The sequence below is a fragment of the Rhea americana genome, unplaced genomic scaffold (assembly GCF_003343005.1).
Source record: "Rhea americana isolate MKP2758 unplaced genomic scaffold, rheAme1 scaffold_9, whole genome shotgun sequence".
Lineage (NCBI taxonomy): Eukaryota > Metazoa > Chordata > Aves > Rheiformes > Rheidae > Rhea > Rhea americana.
In genome coordinates, this window is record NW_028187088.1 from 1,985,537 (window position 1) to 2,005,437 (window position 19,901).

The 19,901-nt window shown below is 35.8% G+C and overlaps 1 protein-coding gene across 1 annotated transcript; it reads right to left on the minus strand.

Annotated features, from left to right (window-relative positions):
- Nucleotides 1-375: 375 nt before the first annotated feature.
- On the minus strand, nt 376-19,446 carry PYROXD1 (pyridine nucleotide-disulphide oxidoreductase domain 1). The gene is made up of 12 exons (XM_085324156.1): nt 19,299-19,446; nt 16,041-16,121; nt 13,664-13,783; nt 11,846-11,974; nt 9,960-10,033; nt 8,864-9,024; nt 7,675-7,775; nt 6,374-6,503; nt 5,327-5,439; nt 3,057-3,179; nt 2,639-2,776; nt 376-1,992 (listed from the first exon to the last, which is right to left on the minus strand). Exons 1-12 carry the CDS (start codon nt 19,371-19,373, stop codon nt 1,744-1,746), a joined length of 1,494 nt encoding a protein of 497 aa, XP_085180282.1. The 5' UTR covers nt 19,374-19,446; the 3' UTR covers nt 376-1,743.
- Between the last annotated feature and the right edge of the window lie 455 nt (nt 19,447-19,901).

The window sequence follows — 19,901 nt, forward strand, 5'->3', positions numbered from 1 at the left end:
ATCATTTAACTGAAACTTTTGATTGACGTGGAATTTATTCATTTAATTAAACAGTCATTCTCTTAAAAAAAATTAGACTAGAGATTTTCTGCAGCAAGTCCCACAAGGTTCTTACTATCCTAAATACAAAATTGTATAAACTATTCCCAATTTGATCCCCAGTAAAAGAGTAGCAACTATAGATTTAAGAACAGTTGTATCACATATGAAACAACTTAATGTCCATGGATGGTACTACAGGAGATGAAGAAGATATTTAGGAACAGCTTAAACTGTCAGGCTTCCTCCTCCAGAGAAAGGGAACTAGGCACTAAGTTATTCCCAGCAACTGAAAAAGGGGAATTGGATTTAAGCAAGTTTGTACACACATGTACATACATGGCATCACCTTTATTAAAGTGCATMTCACATAACTCTAAACATACTTCCAGGGAGCTTGTTATGATTTAAAACAAACAACCCTACCCCAATATGCAACTCAACAGTATATTCTGCCACCGGTTACCTGAAGTCAAATTTTTGCAAAAAAAAAAAAATCCTTCCTGGCACTTGTACACATGGCAGTGTAAATAGTAACAGAGGACAGAAAGTGTTTTCTTTGTGACCCTAATAGATACCATCTATCAAATGAGATATATASCMGTCCACTCCATGGSATCCTGACAGTGGAAGACTGCTACRAGTGACAGCTGCTKGTGCYGTTGTGTTAATCTTTCCCTGYCATGGAGCTGCATGCTGACCCCRCTAAGGATCACRTATGAMAKACATACCAGTGCAGGCTTACCAGAGGAACTGAAGTGACAAGAAGTAAAATGCCRTTCCCAAACAGCATCTCAAAGGCATTTCTTCCTGGCTTCCATAGTTCAAAGTCTCTGTGCATTCTGTATTTGGACAGGTAAGAAACACTTTTCTTTAAAAAATTAAGTTCAAAAATCAAGAAGAGACCCAGCTTGCCTTATGCTTGCAGACCACACTGCCAATGGTGAGGGCTCTGAGTGGCCTATGCCCTAAAGATGCTCTCTGGTGACCAGTGCTGGCCTGAATAGCAGATACAGATGGTGCCATTACCTGGAAGAGAAACTTYGAAGCTTGGGGCAGGTATCCAYGTTTGAACAGTGGCAAGGTGCTAGKGGGATGGCACACACCRCATAACTGCCTTGTACACCTTCATCTGAACAAGTGGTTGTAGGAAGCAGGGGCTTCCTCGCCCAAGCTAATACCCTGTCCTAGGTAGCTTCAAGCAGTACARTCTACTCAAAGCACCATGCTTAGTGTTTGAAATGACTGAGAACACACATAGGCAGTAAGTCATAAGGAAACTGGGCTCTGGGAATCATGCCAGGTGAATTATGCATTGTTTTGGGAAAAAGTGAGCTATGAGGTAGGCACTGGATATAACATGTATTGTGTTAGGTTTTAATTATGTTCTTTACAGTGAAAGTGTATGCAGTGCTGTCTTAACAGCACAGCAAAGTCTACTTTTTAGGAGTGTTATAATACCCCTGTTMCTAAGTTCTCATCTAGTCTAGACCTAAACTCTTTGCCCACCTACTAATCCATGTACTTTTSCTGCTGAATTTCTACATCRATTTATTTAATGTGCCTTTCAGTATTTCACAATATCAACAAAATCCTAATAAGGAATTGCATTTATCCTCGATTTCTGCTAGTCCCAAATGAACTGTTTTATAAACCATATCACTTGCTGTTAGAACTTTATACAAAATGGAAAAGGGATTCTGTTCAATCAAAATAATCTTCTATATCAATATTTGGATTCAGGAGATCTTCTCCATAGGCTGAAAGATCCATCTGATTTAGAATCAAGTTTTCAAAGGTTTCTTCCAAGTCTGTTTCACCAATCAGTACAGCTCCCATCATTCTTCCATTCTGCATCACCACTTTAACATACTCTTGTCCCTTGGTACATCTCAGCATTAGTTCATGGTCTAAACCCAATCCTTGAGCATTATATTTTCCCAAAACCACCACCTAACAGATAAAAAAAAGAAAAAGCACTCATAAAAACATGACAGTGGCTTTTAATTTCTTTTTTGCTGACAAAAGGTATAGACTTGACAAGACTGATGTAAGCAGGGAGGTATTTGCCTCCATGAAAAAAATACATACCTTATATATACACATATATATATGCACATACACACACACATTAAAATATTTGTGTGTGTACATATAATGATGGSTATATAAATGTATATACATACATATGCACACAATTGTCATTGGCTTTCATAGCCACAATATATTTAAAAAATATTCACCTTGAAACATGACATAGATTAAAAAAGATAAAACCAAGTATACCACACTGAACTGTTATGAACATATCCATGAACAACTTCTTAAAGAAATGGAATGGAATATGTGCTTAGACGCAAAGCAGATCAGCTGGCATTCACCAAWTAAAAGTTATAATGCATCTGTAGAGATCTTTGCCCTCTTCAGTTTCAGCATTTGAAGTCAATGTGAATGGAGCTGATCTGAACTAAGAATAATTATTATATGGAGAACAGTGTTTTGTCARTATTAAAGCATATGCTCAATATTAGCATGTAAATGAATACAAACAGTGTATCTTGTTCAATGGTTTTAAGCTATTAGAATGTAATTACCTTACCTTATAATTGAAAAATTTTGTCACATGAGCAAATAGTTCAAAGCTGAAATCCAGATCAATAGATTCCCCTAAAGTATCTGCTGCCATGCATTTTGCTGCATACCAACCCATCTGTCTCGCTTGAGTCCAGAGCCTCATCTAAAAAAYGAAGGTACACAGATGCRTGTTACTGTGCAATGAATGATACTSRTTGTTCTCATCAGTGCATACTAAGCACTTTCATTATACTCAGGCTAATTAATCAACTTGGCTTTCAACCACCTGKATAAAATTATCTGACACAGTACACTCAAGTTATCTCCTTATTCACTTGTTTTCAGTTCAACTAAACTTTCTTTTCACATGTCTGAAGTCCACAGTGTGCAATTTACTTCGAAGATTAGATTGCTGCTGAGAGCACAGTCATGATTTGATTTACCTGATGCCACACTGGACTAGGTTCCCACGATGCTGTGCAGATATCCCCAGCTGCATATATATCTGGTATGGATGTGTGCATGTATTTATCCACTTTAAGTCCTCCATCTTCACCTAGAGCAAACTAAGTATTTGCAGTGATCAGCACTGAAGAAAACTAATTGTTTTAACTGAGTAATTCAACTTAGTCCAAGTTAAGTGGCCATCTCATTAGTTGCTTCTTATGGCAGACAGCTMTATAACATTTCAGTGAATCCAGTCCTCCACTTACTTAATCAAAATATTTGAAGATTTAAAATTACATGAGTAAATTCTAACTGAACCCAGCAAGACACTTCTGACTGCCCTCTCGCAACATAGAAAAGGTCAGAAAAAGGTCATTCATTGTAGACAATTTATGACTGTTCATTCTCCCATCTAATCTGACTATAAAGACTGATAATCATAGGAAAACATATGACATGAACACCCTAATCTCAAGAAAAACCTCCTTCATTTTTAAGGGAAGAAAGCAGATTCCCCCAAGAGTGCCATAATGAAGTAATTTTGTTAACTGTCTACCTCTTCTTCAAATACCTTTAACTTAYAATGTATTACTTCTTCGTATTATAATGCTATAAACCCCAGGATTTATTTTGAAATTTTATCTTGCCATTCAAACCTAGAMTCCTTCAAACAGATAAAAATAAAATTACACTAAAAGCATAGAATTYCCTAGCAATCTTTGTGTTCTTATCATTTTTCATTCCTTTACTTTGTTCAAGAATACATTAACTTTAGCAGTAATCTAATTTACTAAATTCACTTACAGSAGCTTTTATTATTTAGATATAATGGGCTCAACTCATGTCTTCTACAATGCTAGTGTAAATGAACTGAATTGTACACTGACAGCCTGTTACTGATACTAYCTATTTAGCTCGTCTTTTCTCTCACTTAATCAAAACTTAAATCCAAATACTGATCTTGCAACMTGCCTCTTTTCATACCTGTAGAAGCACAATCACACTATCGGCAGCCATAAGCTGTTTGGTTCTGTATACATTTCACTATCCTGTTCAATCATCATCTCAAATCTTTAAAAGTCTTTGACTTGTTCAAGCCTGATACCACACACAATTTGTCTGTATTTTCTTTTGCTTTTCCTTTGCTTTGATTAGCAGCAGACAACCATTTTCCTTCTCTTCTCCCCTTTCCTTCCTTCTATTACTAGCAAACCCCAAATGTTGTATTTTACAAGAGACCTTCACATATCTTTTAAAATAACTACAACCCAGAACTTTATGTATTAAAAAAAGCTTAGAATAGCATCACATATTGARTATACATTTAAGGTGAGATCATCTWGAGTGGCACAAGCTCCATGGCAGGACACAAAGCATTAGGGCATTTTATTATTATTATTATGGATATGTGGCAGGGATGTAACAAAGTTTGCCTAGTTTCAAATCACACCAAGTATGTAACAGGCACATCTAGTATTTCAGAATTCATTTTGTATTTTTGTCAAGGCCAGGAAATACCAMTACAAACACCCAATTCCTAAGCTAACACTCTAAAACATGCCTTGAAATATTTCATGGCTCAACATTAAGAGTATGTTTTCCTAATTTTCTTCTGTTTTATTCAGAGGGTAGTTTTCTACTTCATTATCAGAAAAAAATAAAAAACCACTACCACACACAACCACCCTAATATGGAGATACAATGTTCTCAAGCTTAGAAAATCCACACAGCAGCTACGAACTCTGTAATCAYTGTCCATGTTCAGATTCTGACTCAGTGTGTGACTACCCTCAATCAATATGAGCACCTTTAAACCTCAGTTTCCTAGATGAAAAACATTGGAAATGCATGCTTACTTTCCAGGAGACAACCATAATATTTGTAATATAGAAATATAGTGCAGAATTAACACAAAAAAAGATTCTAAATTTCCATTGTATATAGATGAAACATACATATAGATGAAACATATCATACATATATGCATATAGATGAAACATACAGATGTTTCTCTCTTTTTGTACAGGCTTGCTCTTAACAGTATGTTTTACTATGAATAGCAATATAATAAGCTAAACACACAAATGACATTTTTATCACATTAGGATAATCACATCAAATCACATCAAATACCCTACCTTATTTTGAAATGTTGTACAACATTAAAACCTTTGGCTTTCAACAATTTATTTCAGAAGCATAAGTGAGCTACCAGCCTTTATTTTCCCTACTTAAAAAAACTTCAAAATTTATCAGTATACTTACATTATTATCATCAAGAAATGGTTTAACATTTGGCACAACTCCAGTTGCACTGACAATGAAATTACATCCATAGATTTTTCCATTAGTTAATTCCACATATACAGGCCATAGAACTGTAAAAGGGGAAAAATTTGCCCTGAGAATGAAACCAATAGAAGTTATTTTTATAAATTATGTCTCATTATAAGTTGTGGGAAAAAACAAAACCAAAAAAACTCAACAACAACAAAAGGTAATCTGTTGAGGTATCTAGTTGATTAGTTAGGAAAAAAAAATCAGATTGCCTATAACATTTCTTTCTTAGTTTAGGTCCAGAATATAAGATTTGAGAGATTAGCTCCCAGTTTTACTGTTTTCTCTGGAATTTTCCTGTATCAAATCTCTGATTTGCAAGAAGGAAGTACTATGTCTTACCACTGCAACAAATCCAGTGTTCTGTGGCTAACCCTTGTAAAAACTCTGTAAAAACTAGTTAGTTAGTAAAAACTAATTGCCAATTATTCTTTCATACATAGTTTTATTGATGCACAGGAAATGCCTCAAAAGCAAAAAGAATGCCAGAGACTTAACTTACTAGTTATTTATACTGGTATTTAACTGGCTACTAAACTAATATTTTAAATATTAACTCTTGATTCAGTGAACATTAAAGATAGGATTACTGATGAAATAAGTTGTATTTTCTATCATACTCTTTGAGAGACGATTTCAGAGTTTTTACAGTAAATGGTGGTTTTTTTGGTTCTGTTTCAACTCCACTATTAATATATGATTTTGTTATACTGTCACAAAACCAGCATATTCTGTATACAGGATCTAGGTGMCTGTGGAGAAAGTCTAACCAATAGCATTTTGTAATTTAACTGGCATGTGTAAATCTGACCCTCAACTAATGTAAACTGTTTCGGTTCCATTTAATTTAAAGAAACAGAGGATTTGTTTTCCAAATCTGTATTTGGTTTAAAACAACAAACATTCTTCAGCTGTGCTTTATTTTCAACCTGAATTTAAAAATCAGAACTTATTTAATTTTTCTGCTACACCTACCATCATCTGCTTCTACATTTTTGTCTTCCTTMGGAAAAGTCAGAGAAGTCCGTTGCAGTTGTATAAATTCTTGCTGCAGGAATATTTTCTTTACCTCACACAGTATTTCAATATGTACTTTGTGAGAAAACTAAGGAAAGATGGAGAAAATTATAAAAATACCGGTTAGCATTAACAATATCTTAATAGCAAATACACTTTCTCCTAAACTGAAGTGTTAGTAAACTGAACAAAAAGAATAAGCATATATCCTACCTCAAAGCATGACACATTAGCTTATTTTCTACTCTTTCATTTTGACACAGGAAGAGAATACAGAACTTTTCAGAACAGAAAAAGCTAAACTCAATCTTTTGTCTTTTAAGATTTCAAATCCTCAATTTTTATCATGAGTTAAATTCTGATATAAATTAATATTGGTATAAATTAATATAATGTTATTTTAAATTATGTAAAAAGGAAAAGATATCTTGTTCTGTCAGCTCATGTTTCAACCACTAACTTTTATTCTGAGCTCAAGACAGACATTGGAAAGGTGTCAGTTTCTCTGAATTACTTCATGGATTCAGATCACGAACAGGTCTAATTCTTTGGTTTCTATCAGACAAACAAATTTCCACAGCCTGTACCAGCTATAACACTACTCATTAGTCTGCTGAACATCTTAAATATCCTTTAGTTGTTATTGCAAGTTGAGTACAGCCTGTGATTACTCATCTTTGATAGGCTTCTTTTTTTWAAATACATTTAACAGATGCTAACAYTGTACACCTAAGAAATTGATAAATGAAAATGTGGTAAAAAAACCTAAAAATTATTTTTATTTGATCTTAGACGTTGTGAGGATTTTTTATGTTTATGTCTACTATTTATTTTGCATTTCACTGTTTGTTGTGAAAGGAGAGTTATGTTCTATATACAAATTTTACAGTCCTGCATTTCATATATTAAAATACATCTGAAATTAAGAGATTAAAAGTACTACTATGTCTGGTTAAAACTTGGATAGAAACAGGTACTACAGAAATGTGCAAACCAACATCTACATGTTTCAGTCTGAGACCATGCCAGTGGATCCAACTTGCCGCCTTCTTTGGGAGGCAAAAATAATTGCAGAAAATAGCAGGAAAAAAATGCACTTGTGTTAATTTATTTTCCAGTGTAATTGTGGCAAAATAGGAGAATCGGTTCAAGCGCATTTTTCCTTTTCTAAAAATCCTGACTGCAGCATTTTATTTTCTGTAATCCTTATGTACCTCAAGCAACACAAACAAGTGTGAGCAAGAAGATTACAGCCATACCTCTTTAGTGCCTTTAAGATGTAAGCCCTCATGCCAATCAGGGCCTAAGGCACTGCCTACATTGGCAGATGCTGCTATGRGTCTTTCTTTTTTCTCTCTTCCTGAAGCAAAAAAGATAGAGAATATCAGATTCAGCACATATATTTCACACTGCCTGCAGAATTCAGAAGTCCCAGACTATTATTTCACATGTCAGACTTCAAATTAGTATTTTTAACAATACTTTTCAACTTTATCTCTTTCATACTACACTTGCCTCTAAAACAATTATGTCAGGAGTATTACRGGAATTTAGATCTAGCAAATCCTTATTTGCATGTAATCAATAATATTACCACTGAAGAGAGGGATTATAGATTCTGAGCACTGTTAAGTGCCTGCATGGACTCTTARCAGTCAAACCCCTGGTGTACCAAGATTCTAAAGGACTACTGTAGACTTTGTTGCTTAATATCAATGCCAGTATTTAACTTGATGCTCATCTGCTAGCAAACGTGCATTATATGCCCTCTGTTGCATCAAAATGCAAATTCAAATTCTAATATATGATACATCTGAAAAGTACTATGATCTTCAGGTTGAACCTTTTATGATCCATCCTTCCAGTCTCAATTCTACTCTTCTTTTTGCTAATTGTTTTATGTATATATATATGTGTGTGTGCGTGTGTGTGTGTAAATACAAATACATATATACACGCACGTGCATATACATACATATATATATATATTTGTATTTGCATGTTTGTTAATGCAATTCTAGTTAACTGTTGTCACTGAGAATAGAGTTTAATTGCATCTGTAATAACATTCTGTAAGGTTTCATCTAGTTCTCCAATAGTTCATTATGGGAAAGCTCCCTCCTCCATAATGCTGACATAACTCAGAAAAACATATTAAAATCTAACAGAAAATAAAATGGATACTTTAGCAGATTGAACACAGGAAGTCAAATTCAAATTTGGCACAGATATAAAGGTAWGCACATGTACAATCTTTAGATAACCATATTACATGATCTCATGTATACACATGAATATTGAAGAGGTTTTTATATTTCCTCTTAAAAAAAAAACAGATATGCACTGATAACTGTAAAACTTAACTAAGCCTGTTAATTTAACTGATCTCAGGATTCTTTTTAATATTAAACRGTGCTGCTGCAGTGCAAGAAGACTGAAACATCATACCTTCCATTGTATACTTGGTTCTTTTACATGCTATTTCAGTCTCCCGTTTTTCAGCAGTTAGCTTTGGAATGAGGAATTCAGCTGCTCCCGCATCAAAAAATGTATTCCCAATGGCTTTGTCTTTGATAGCCCAGATTACTTCACAGCCTTCAATTTCATACCTTAATGAACATTTAAACAATGCATAAAACAACAGATTGTCAAATAAAGCATCTACAACTGAGTAACACAACTAGAAGTGTGCTAGGTGTCATTCCAGAAGCTAGAAACAATTTGCTCCAGATAAACTTTATACCCACTAAAGCTCCTAAATATTCACCTAACCAACTGGCAAAAATTTCTGCAAATTGATAGTTCTTGCACTTTCCCACCACTATAGCCTCAACTGAAAGATTGGGGTGAAAGTAAGGAGGAGGGTAGATCAGGTTTTTAATAATGACACTTAATACTTCCTGCTCTCATCACCAAACACACACACATGCACTGCAGAGGTGTGCAATTTTTGCCAAACASCTGAGGACAGCTATTTCGGTACTCTATCTGAAGAAAACAGATTGAAGAAAAATTGTCAGGTTTATTACCTGAGACATGAAATTGCAAAGACATCATCTACACAGGACAATTTACTAAGTCTCCTAGTGAAAAAATGACCCCTGTAGTGCAAAACAGGACTATATAATCATATCATACAGATGTTTCTGCAACRTATCAGGACTATAGCACCATATGGCTCCAAGTCCTACCTATGACAAAGRTTGTAACAGACCCTTCTGAATTCTATCAACCTAAATTAGGTTGATGCAAGATAAACTGCCTTTCTATTACCTTTATATCTTTTGTTTCTAAGTCAGATGAGTTTTACTACTTATTTTGAAGCTTGCTGAATTTTCTGTGACAGTAAGTTCCACTACTACAGTAAGTTCATAAAAATGAATAATTTTTTCACTGATTTGCTACTAAATACCTTAAGAATTACAATTTTATAGGAAGCTGACTTTCTTTTCCTCAAACTCAAGCACACTTCATTTAATGTCTAATTGTTAAAGATTTTATTTCCAAACATTTCTTTATAACTTAGACGAAATAGTTTACTTACACTAATTCAAGTGCAATGCCACCGTTTCCTACTACTACTATTCTCTCAGCTTGAGCCAAATTCTTCTGAAAAGCCTGTATTAATAAATAACAAAAAAGTGAACTACAGCTTAATCATATGTTTCCCTCATGCTGATCAAATGTATCCTTTTCAGTATTTTCTTGCTCTCTCAAGTCTTTCATTTGCTCAGACTATTGAAATACATTTATTTATGTTAAAAATCTGTTAAAGCAGCTCATAAAACCTGTGAAGTTCTTTCATATAAAGGGATGAAAGTATTTCCACAGCCATGTAAGTCTTAAACTGAGCCAGGGGCAGTTGAATAGTTACATTTAAGCCAAATCACCACAGCYTGTCACAGAACCCAGGAGCCTTTCCTCTGTCCTAGAGACTGTTAGCGCTGTGACATCTATTAATCCAGTTTCATCATAACTTGTGTAACTTCGCAGTAACTTGTATACATATTACAAGTGCAAAGAAATTGAAGCTTTTTTTAGTGGTTTAAAAATTAGGTTGTCGCAAACGTGAAAGCTGATTTGCCTGTAAAGAAACAAAYGTACAAATTATGTCTTAATGGCGAGAGAAGTAAAAAGTCCAACTTTGATAGTATGTTTTCCTGGATCATACTAGAACCACTTCACATTTTTTSTTTCAAACTAACCAAGAATTTTGATCATCAGATAAACTGCTGAAAGTATATGAAAATCTGGTCATCAWCGTTTCCAGTTTATCTGAATACTTATATATTATTCATACTAGGAGAGAAAATAAATGGTGAAAGACCCTGAAAATTGAGGTCTTTAATCTCTTCAGAAAAGGATGCTGAACTCAGCCTSTGTCAGAGGAAACTAGTGAAGGTGACTGATTGTCATTTGCAGCCTCAAAGGAACAAATTAATTAGATATCCAGTATGACATGAACAGCCCTACTGTGTCAGGCCATATATCCATCTGTCCCAGCGTACTGCTTCCCACAGTGGCCAAYARCAGATGCATAGGRAATGCCATGCGAAGGTGACAAGTGTACAATAACCATTTCATGGAGCTATCTCACAGGTTCCAGAAACCTGTAATTCATGTGATATCTTTCTCCTCAGTTCATGGAAGAAATTTATTGAATGCTGTGAGTCTTATTTGTTTTGTTTTAATTCAGGTTTGGTCACTGAAAACAAACTATAAGAATACTTCCATAATTTCACTGTAGTTTGCTTGAAGTGCCTCCTTTTTTATTCTCAGCTTGCCATTTAATAACTTCATTTGAAGAACTGCTGTTCTCACATAATGAAGAAACAGCAACCAGTGTTTTTCCTTTGCATTTTTACCATGTTGCTTGTAATTCTAAAGACCTATAGTAGTGAGATCTCAATCGCTATTTCCGAGTTGAAGTCTTATCTTAGTCTATTTAGTTATCGCTCATGTGTAAACTTTTCTATATCCTTGATTACAACTGTAGCTCTTTTATGTACAAACAATGAGAGGCTATAACAGAACCAGAAAAAAAAAAGTCCTTCAGTAGCCCTTCACTGTGAAAAGTAGCCCCTTTTAAAGTGTTCTAGCTACTCCTTCTCAGAAAAGCTTCTGAYGTTGCCTACTGAGTATATTTACAGGTTGGCTTCTGTCTGCAGGGAAAAACAACATTATTTATCCTGGATTCTTCTGTTAGGAATGCTGCCTTTGGGCCACCTATAAACTTACTAAGTTTAGTGACCAATTTATTTAATGCTATTTTAAGGCTATTTCTCAGCTACTGAAAATGTTCTTATTTAAGGATACAAAATAACAAACACCATATGATATTTATCTTTTTCACTCAACAATCATATTTAGTATTTTGCAAAAATGGAAGCAAAAATCTATTACAGATGTGTAAGCCTAGAATACATTTACCTCTGCACTGTCAGTATCCCGGATTCCTAATACATATGGGTTTCCTTCCAAAATTAATTTGGGTTTTGCTCCAGCACACAGGCAAAGTTTTTCATACGTATACTCCTTCCCATCTTCAGTGAAGATTTTCTGTTAAAAATCAAGAGGAAAGAAAAAAGAATTGAAGACGTTACGATAACTTMAGCTTTATATTTAACATTACAATATTTTGCAGATATTAAAAGCTGTATCTGGCTTCTTAAAACAACTGTAAGCCTTTAYTCTCTCATTAATAATTTATTATTTTATTTGTACTATACTCACCACAGACTTCCAAGTCTAAACATACGATATGACCAGACAAATAGACAGTGTACATGGTGCACTCAAACATAGATAAAATACAAAGTTTTCCTCTTGGTGGCACCCTGTACTCAGTTTCTGTGTCGAAAGAGTTTTCTGTGTGACCATTCCCCCCTGCCAAACTTATTTGACATAACAGATACATGCAGTGTTGTCAGTTCAAGTGCTATTTTATCACAGAGACAGCTTTTGCTCTTTATGTTCAGAATATATATACATTTATATGTAGACTGTTTTTCTAATTTGTACAAAACACTGATGGGTTATCCCACAGATTAAAGGTCTGAATTCAAAATCAAGTTGTACCTACACGTTCACCAAAACAACAGAACAGTAGTAGATATAGATCTATGCACTACTAAGTATTAGCAATTAAGAATTTCATTTAAAACTATTTAAATATAGACATGTGAGATTGTATCTTAATTAGGCACTGGCTAGATGAACACAATTTAAAGAGACTCAGCAAATTCTTTTTTTTTTTGATAATGAAAAAGGGTAGCTGCTAGAAAAGCTATATCTCTGTGCAATAAGTAGTATTTAAAATGCAGCATTTTACATTTTAAAATGARCTTTTATGTTGTTTTCCAAACCAGAAGGTAAATAATTTGCAGTGGTTCTGCAGAAAGAGAGTTTTAAAAGTTTTGTGGTAACACGAGCAAAAGATCCTTCAAATCTATAAACGTGAAATATTGRTGTGCATAGAGACATACGTTAACTAAAAAACATGGCAATAATGAAACCACAAGACCATCACTAGATTCAGAATATTAGCAGAATTAAAGTCTAACTGGAATCACAGCTCTACAATTCAAAACAAACAAAAACAAAAACAGATCTTGATCTGAACATAAGTTCACAATAAATAGTGAAGTGCAAAATAACATGTCAAGCTGACTTGGASACTAAATGGTATCTGTACTTGCTGTACATTGCTTGTACTTGCYACATTTTTTCCATTAAAAAGAAGAGAAAAAAAGGTGGAAACATTGGTTCTTTCAAGAATTTTTTCTTGTACAGCATAAATTTTTTTAATATTTTGGCCTCTGCAGCAACTGGCAATAATTCAGAAACCACAGAGACTGCCAATCAATGATTTCAGGAATTTTCTGACACCTACACTGACATACAATATTGTTTTATTGACCAGTTTCCCTGCTATTCCAATCAGGTACTCAGCAGGATAGATCTAAAGTGTTAAAGATTTAAATCTAAGAAAYGTAGTTTCTTAACTAATTAATAATTTATGATCTATAATTATGCCCCTTATCTATAGTTCTACTGGAACAATAGTAGAAGTGATATGTGAAATGAAAGTTAGAAAGTATCATTCTCTTGTAATTTCTCATAACTTACATTAAATAAYCAGAATGTTACTGAACAAAATTTCATGCCAAAAACATGCATCTGTTCAAGTTTTTTTCTTATATAATTTGAAGGACCCACACAGAARTAAAAGAGAAAACTTTAGCTTACATGCTCCTCACTTTTCAACTGTTTTACTTCAGACTGTATAACTTTAATATTGGGATACCGTTTTTCTAACAGAGAACTTGGCTGTTCTTCTACATCAAATTCTTCAAGTGTTTTAGAGACCTGCAGGAAAAAAAACAAATTTAAAAATACAAATAATTTATTCATCTCTTTTTCTAAGGCTTACATAACAAAAGGTGTTATGTTTATTTCCAGTACAAAACTCAAAACATAAAGCCCAAATTGTCAAGATACCATGTCATTGCTAAAAGTACCTTTTTATATATCTAAWCTTTTCATGCATATTCCTAGCAAATGTTCAAAGTAGTACAGAGAATTTTAATCCTTAAACTAGAAATGAAGCAAAAAGTCAGAATGCTGTATTTAGGCTGACAATGCACTAACTACTATAATTTTTTTTGCCATATATAGATTATATTAGATGCAGAGTCGGCAGCACTGATTTTTAATTTACCTGATACAGTTCTAGGACCCTTTGGTAAAAACTTTAATAAAAACAACACTATTTGTACTGATATTCTTCCAGGCAAGTATCTTCCTTTCCTAGATCTTTTGGAGGAAACCTTGGTCAGGACAGCCTGGACCCTTAGCGAGTACTTTTGTCTATAATGGTTTTCTTCTTACGCAAAAATAATAATAAWAATAAAAATAAAAAAATAAAAAGAAATCCTTGCAACATTTTCTCAAAAAAACTCCTAATGATCATGTTGCAGGTAGGTAGTTCTTACATCAGGGAAGTGCTTACTATCATTCAGCTTTTAAGCAAGACGTATTACAGAGTGTTCAGGCAAAACAAGTTCCAGATCATCTCTAACCTTTTACTCATCTGTAGATAGTGCCTGATATTTCAGGGACTGATCAAAAATAAGAAAACCAAAATTCAGAAAATATCCAGGCAGTTATGTTCATTTTGGGTTTCTTCCGGAAGGGAGCAGCTGCGTGTGAACTTCTGGGCCTTCGATATTATAGGACATCCAGTCTGGAACACAGCTAGGAATCGGAAGCCAAACTACGCTTGCAATTCAGAGAAATGAAGATGCCTGTACCCAAAATATAGATGTTGCTGCACTCRTAACATCCTGCTTATCCAATCCCTAATCTTCAGAAGTCACAACTTTTGGTGGTGATGAGATCCTTGGAATGCATAAATGTCTGCCCTGGACACGGAGAGTCCTACTGTTACCACTCAACTTCACAGGAAACTGTTGAGATAGGTGTTACTCTACCAGTCTCACATACAGTTCTGAGTCTCTCAGCTATGTCCTAAGCATCCCCAGCCCCAGAAAAAAAACAAGTGTGAAAAGCAGTGCTGACAGCCAGTTACAGTCACTAGATACACACAACTGTTCTTTAAGTCTCTCTGTATGTTATTTTCTCCCTGCAGTGATTTGAATCCAGGAATTTATACACCAGGAAGAATGGCATCCATACCAGGCTGTAAGATAACCTGCAGCGTGTTTTTTCTTTATTTTGCATGAGATGCACTTTACCTCTGTTAGGTACTGTGTTTCAGAAAAAGGGTCATGAAYGTAAATTCTAGGTGGAAGCCCAGCTCTACGTGTCTAACTTTGCCTGACAGGTAAAAGACAATTTCTTGCTGGCCTGCTGTGCAATCCAGTTTCCAACTTTTTCCATGCCTTACCGTAGAGTGTAAAGTTCCCCCACRTGATAGAGTAAAAGAACTGTGTTTTGCAAGATCTGAATACCTCTGTGATTCTAGCCTTACGAGCCTACTAGTCAGGAATTTGAAATCAACTATGGCTTTTTTTGTTTAGCAGGAAAGAGGTCACTGAATCACCAGCTACCAGACAGTGAGATAAAAGTTGAAAGGAATTTCGCAGAAAGCTATTCCTTTTTGGTTACTCACCAGAGGTCTCACTCTGCTTGAAATTAAAAACTGCTACTGTATGAAAGGTTAGGGATCTGAAATCCACATGCAGGAGTGGGTTTCCTAAATAACTTATTCCAAAGATTCCATTTCAGTGCTTGAAATGGAACACTCCCATTAACAAAGAAGTGAAATAAAGCTTCCATAGGAACTTATAACATACTTCAACCATATAAATACAGTGTACTAATACATTAATACTGTGAATTCAMTAATATTGCTTGTTCAGTCACTACTATTGCAAATATATTCATTATTTACTAATGATTAATAGAATTATAGAGATAACGATTATAGATTAATTTTATTATAGAATAACTCATCAGTCCTACTAACGCTTAACAGTGCAGTCCCACTGATGTGAAAGCAATTTCACAATTCACATTTTCAGGATTAAGCTCTAAATTACCTGTACAGACAAAACACCAACTTTTGGAGATGCATTAGTATAATAAAAAACAAGTCTCTTACCTGTTTGAAATTTGTTATAGCTTTTATAACTGGAGACGCTGTCATTAAAAAAATGTCCTCTGATGGAAATTCCATAGCCAGCTTGTAAAGAAAGAGATAATGATGAGTGAATACAGTTATCAGTAGAATTTGACTTTAACAATATAATTATTAGAAAAAAATAGTATATGTGACTACATTACTCTACCCYTGTAAAATCCTAGTGGTTAAATACCATTCCAAATATAAAGAGAGATGAGACATGGAATGAAATGGAAATTTTTATTGGGTAGCAGTAGCTAATTGTTCAGATTTCACTTTGATAACAGAAATACTGGTTCCTATTGAGCGCTATAAATGCAATTTAGTATAATGCTAAGCGGATTATTACCTTCAGGGTACTATTAGGAAATACAAAATGCTTATAGGTCTCAAACCAAGATGAAAAAAATCCAATCTAAAACATTGATTTCTCTGCCACTGCAAATAAAAGAACTCTTTCAAGTACAAACCACTCATCACTGAGATGAAAGCAAAACCCAGGTTCCTTGCCACCAGCATTCTACAGATGACCAAAACAGTTGTATAAGCCTCCAAGMAGCACATCTCAAGTTGAATATGAGTGACTGAGCTATAAAGGGACAAGCATTTATTCCTGTACCTCAGATAGGAGGAATCTGACACATTAATCTGAAGGTGAAAGTGTTGAAACTTTGTTTCTGGTTAAAGAGAAATTCACATGGTCACATATTTGGCCCAAAAAACAAGAGAATTTCACCAGGCTGTGTTAAAATTTCGTGTAATCTGTTCTTCATAGTATTAACCACCAAAACAAGTATTTCATGCATTTTGCAGCTGTATGCTTTATACTGACAGAAAAAAAGGAAGAGAGTTTGACTGCTTATGCAGCAAATTAGCACACTGTGTTTTTGCAGCAGGTTGCAACTGTAGCTAATAAACAAGCCTCAGAAAAACTACAGAATCCCATGGACTGCGTGTCATTGTGTAATAATCATCAGATGCAAAGTGCATGAGATCAGTCTTAAAATTTTGGATTGCAGTGTACATCAGTAACATAYGCCTAGTGCCTTTCTTCTCACTTCTTACTGAGATTTAATGACTATTTAAAATTTTTATTCAGTATTATTGAGGCTGCTGCATTTCTTTTGCAGGTTTTAAAAGACTAGAATTAGAAATCCGCTAGAYAGAATAGGATGAATTAAATGATATCCTGACATAGAAAATAAATTTAACTCAAACTTTACAGTAAATTCAGCTATTAAGACATTCTGTCAGAATATTTTGAAATGTATTCATCAAAATGCAACTAACCCTAAATGATTTTTTTAAGATGGACATAAAGCAATGATTGTTCTCAGCAGCTTAAGAAGTCTGGACCGCAAGTTATCATGGAAGACTATTCTGAAAGTGCAATATAGTGAACAAATTGTTTATTGCCACTGCTACATTCCAAGGAATTTTACTTGCTCAAAACCRTAACTGAGAAAACTGAGCTTAACCTTTCTTTTTAATTTAATGCATGTCCCCAGCTATGGATGTACAGCACAGAAACCACACCAGAACACTCAGTGCCATTCTTAATGGACTCAATTAAATAAAACACATGCCAGAAGACCAAACTCATTGTTATCTGTGCTTCCTGATATACTGAGATGAGATAAGGTAGTAAATCTCTGTCATCATGTAAGGATCTGACTTGAAATTTGCAAGAAAAAATATCAACGAAGGAAATAYGGGTGAAGCAAAGAGAATGAGAAAGGAGGTGTAAATTACAGCAACAACTCTCTAAGTGGCACTCTCTATGAGATTCAAAAGAAGATGAAGCCATGACTCTGTGGTATCAAYACTGCAGAAAGCCATCATTTTCAAGAAAACAATAAACAGTCCCTTTTAAAGCAATTAAAGAATTTTTTAACACATACTTTCTGGAAATAACCGCATTTTGAAATGGGATCCCTGCAGTTAAATACAACTCAATTTTGAATTACTTCCAGGAAAACATGAAGTCTCCTGTAATATTAAATCTTGATGTAAATCTCATTATTGCAAGCACTTAAGGAGCCACAATTGCTTTACTTATGTGGATAGTTTAATCAACTTTTAAAAATTACTCATATTAAGAGTGTAGAATTAGAACCCACATACTACATTAACTATGAATAAAATCAAAGCAAAAAGCTGATAAATGGTAGAAAAATACAAATTTACTACATAGAAAGGCAGCATTATAAATAGATTTTTGCAAATTAGTCTGCATTTGGTTTATACAACATGCCCAAGATAGAAAAACGTAGACGAACTATCACTTCATCACCCCAGAACACACACATCTGAAACACAGTCTTTATACTTGCTTTATAGTCTAAGAGGTAACACATTCCTGACTGAACTACAGTTCAGTATTTACATTATTTTAGTCTCCATTTTAGGCCCCAAATCAGTTCTAGTTAAAGCAAAGCTTCAATAGACATTGTTACTTTAAATGCAAAACCCTCGAAACTGAGAAAGGAACCACTGAATTGATTTGAGCTTGAACTCATGGGAAGGTGAATAAATTGGGCTATCTCTACAGGTGTGCAGACCTATGCATGGATTCAATGAAACAGAGCAGTATCTGTATAAAGGAAGAGCACACCAAGGCAACCTTCATCTCCTTTGCAGCGTAATCCTTGACAGCACTAATAATGAGGGCAGCCCTCCTCCAAGTTTTTAATTGCCCCGCTAGTGTACAGAAAGCCAAATTTCTCGAGTTGCAAAGGCTTAATCCATTTTTACAAAGCACTCATGTTGCCAGCCAGCAAAATATTGCTATATTACAATACTGCTTCCATGGGGCTGACTATTCATGAAACATTTAAAAAAAGAAAAAACAAAAAAGGGACAAAAACATAAAATATTGGTTGGAGAGTAGGAAAAAAACTGCTTGTATGATCACTGTATGTGTCCAAGGAGCTCCTTCTACAGGGGTTCACACASACTAAAAATTTACGCTCTGCGAGTAACCACGAATACGCGACTTCACCTAGGTTCCGCCACCCGCCCCGGGCGGCCCCAGCAGCGCCGCCCGTTGCTGCGGCCGCGCGCCCCGGGCGGCCGTTGGCGTYGGAACCCTCCTCCCCTCCCCCCGCAGCGCCTGGCGCCCACGCGCGGCGGGTGGGGGAAGGGGGCGGCGGGGAACCCGGGGGAGGGGGGCGGTTAGGGGCGCGCGCATGCGCCAGGCCAGGGGGCGGGCAGGCGGAGGGGCTGCGGCCCTTTTACCTTCTCCGCACAGGTGACTCCCGCGATCCCTCCGCCCACCACCACGAACCGGCTCCGCGCGGCGGCAGCCGCCATTTCCCCGCCTCTCCTGAGCAGCCGAACCAAAGAGCCGCCGCCGGCACTTCCGCGTCCTCGCCGGCCCGCGCCTTGGGCCGTGGCACTCCGACTACGGCGCGCGGCGCAGCCCAAACTTCTTCCGCGGGCGGCGGGCGCCTGCTGCGCGTTGCGCAGGGCTGGAGCGGAGAGCGCTGCGGGGGCCGTGCGGCCTCCCCCGCCTCGGGCAGAAACACCGCCAAACTCACCTCATCTTTGTTTCTCTTACTCTAAATTTGCCTTTTACCTTCTCCCTTGCCAGGGCCGAGGTTCACCTGCAGCATTGGCCACAGCAACCCCCAGCAACTCTCCCTACTCCTCAGGGGCTGCAGGGGGTCAAAATACTGTAAAAGAGGGCTGCACCTACAACACGGACTCTACTGAAAGGAGACTTCCCAAATGTCGTTTCCTCAATGTTTTTTTGGTTATGCTTTCCTTCCTTGAACAGCCAGTTAAGTTACTTAACTATCACTACGTAAATATTTGCATTGTCGACAGACTGTCAAGGCA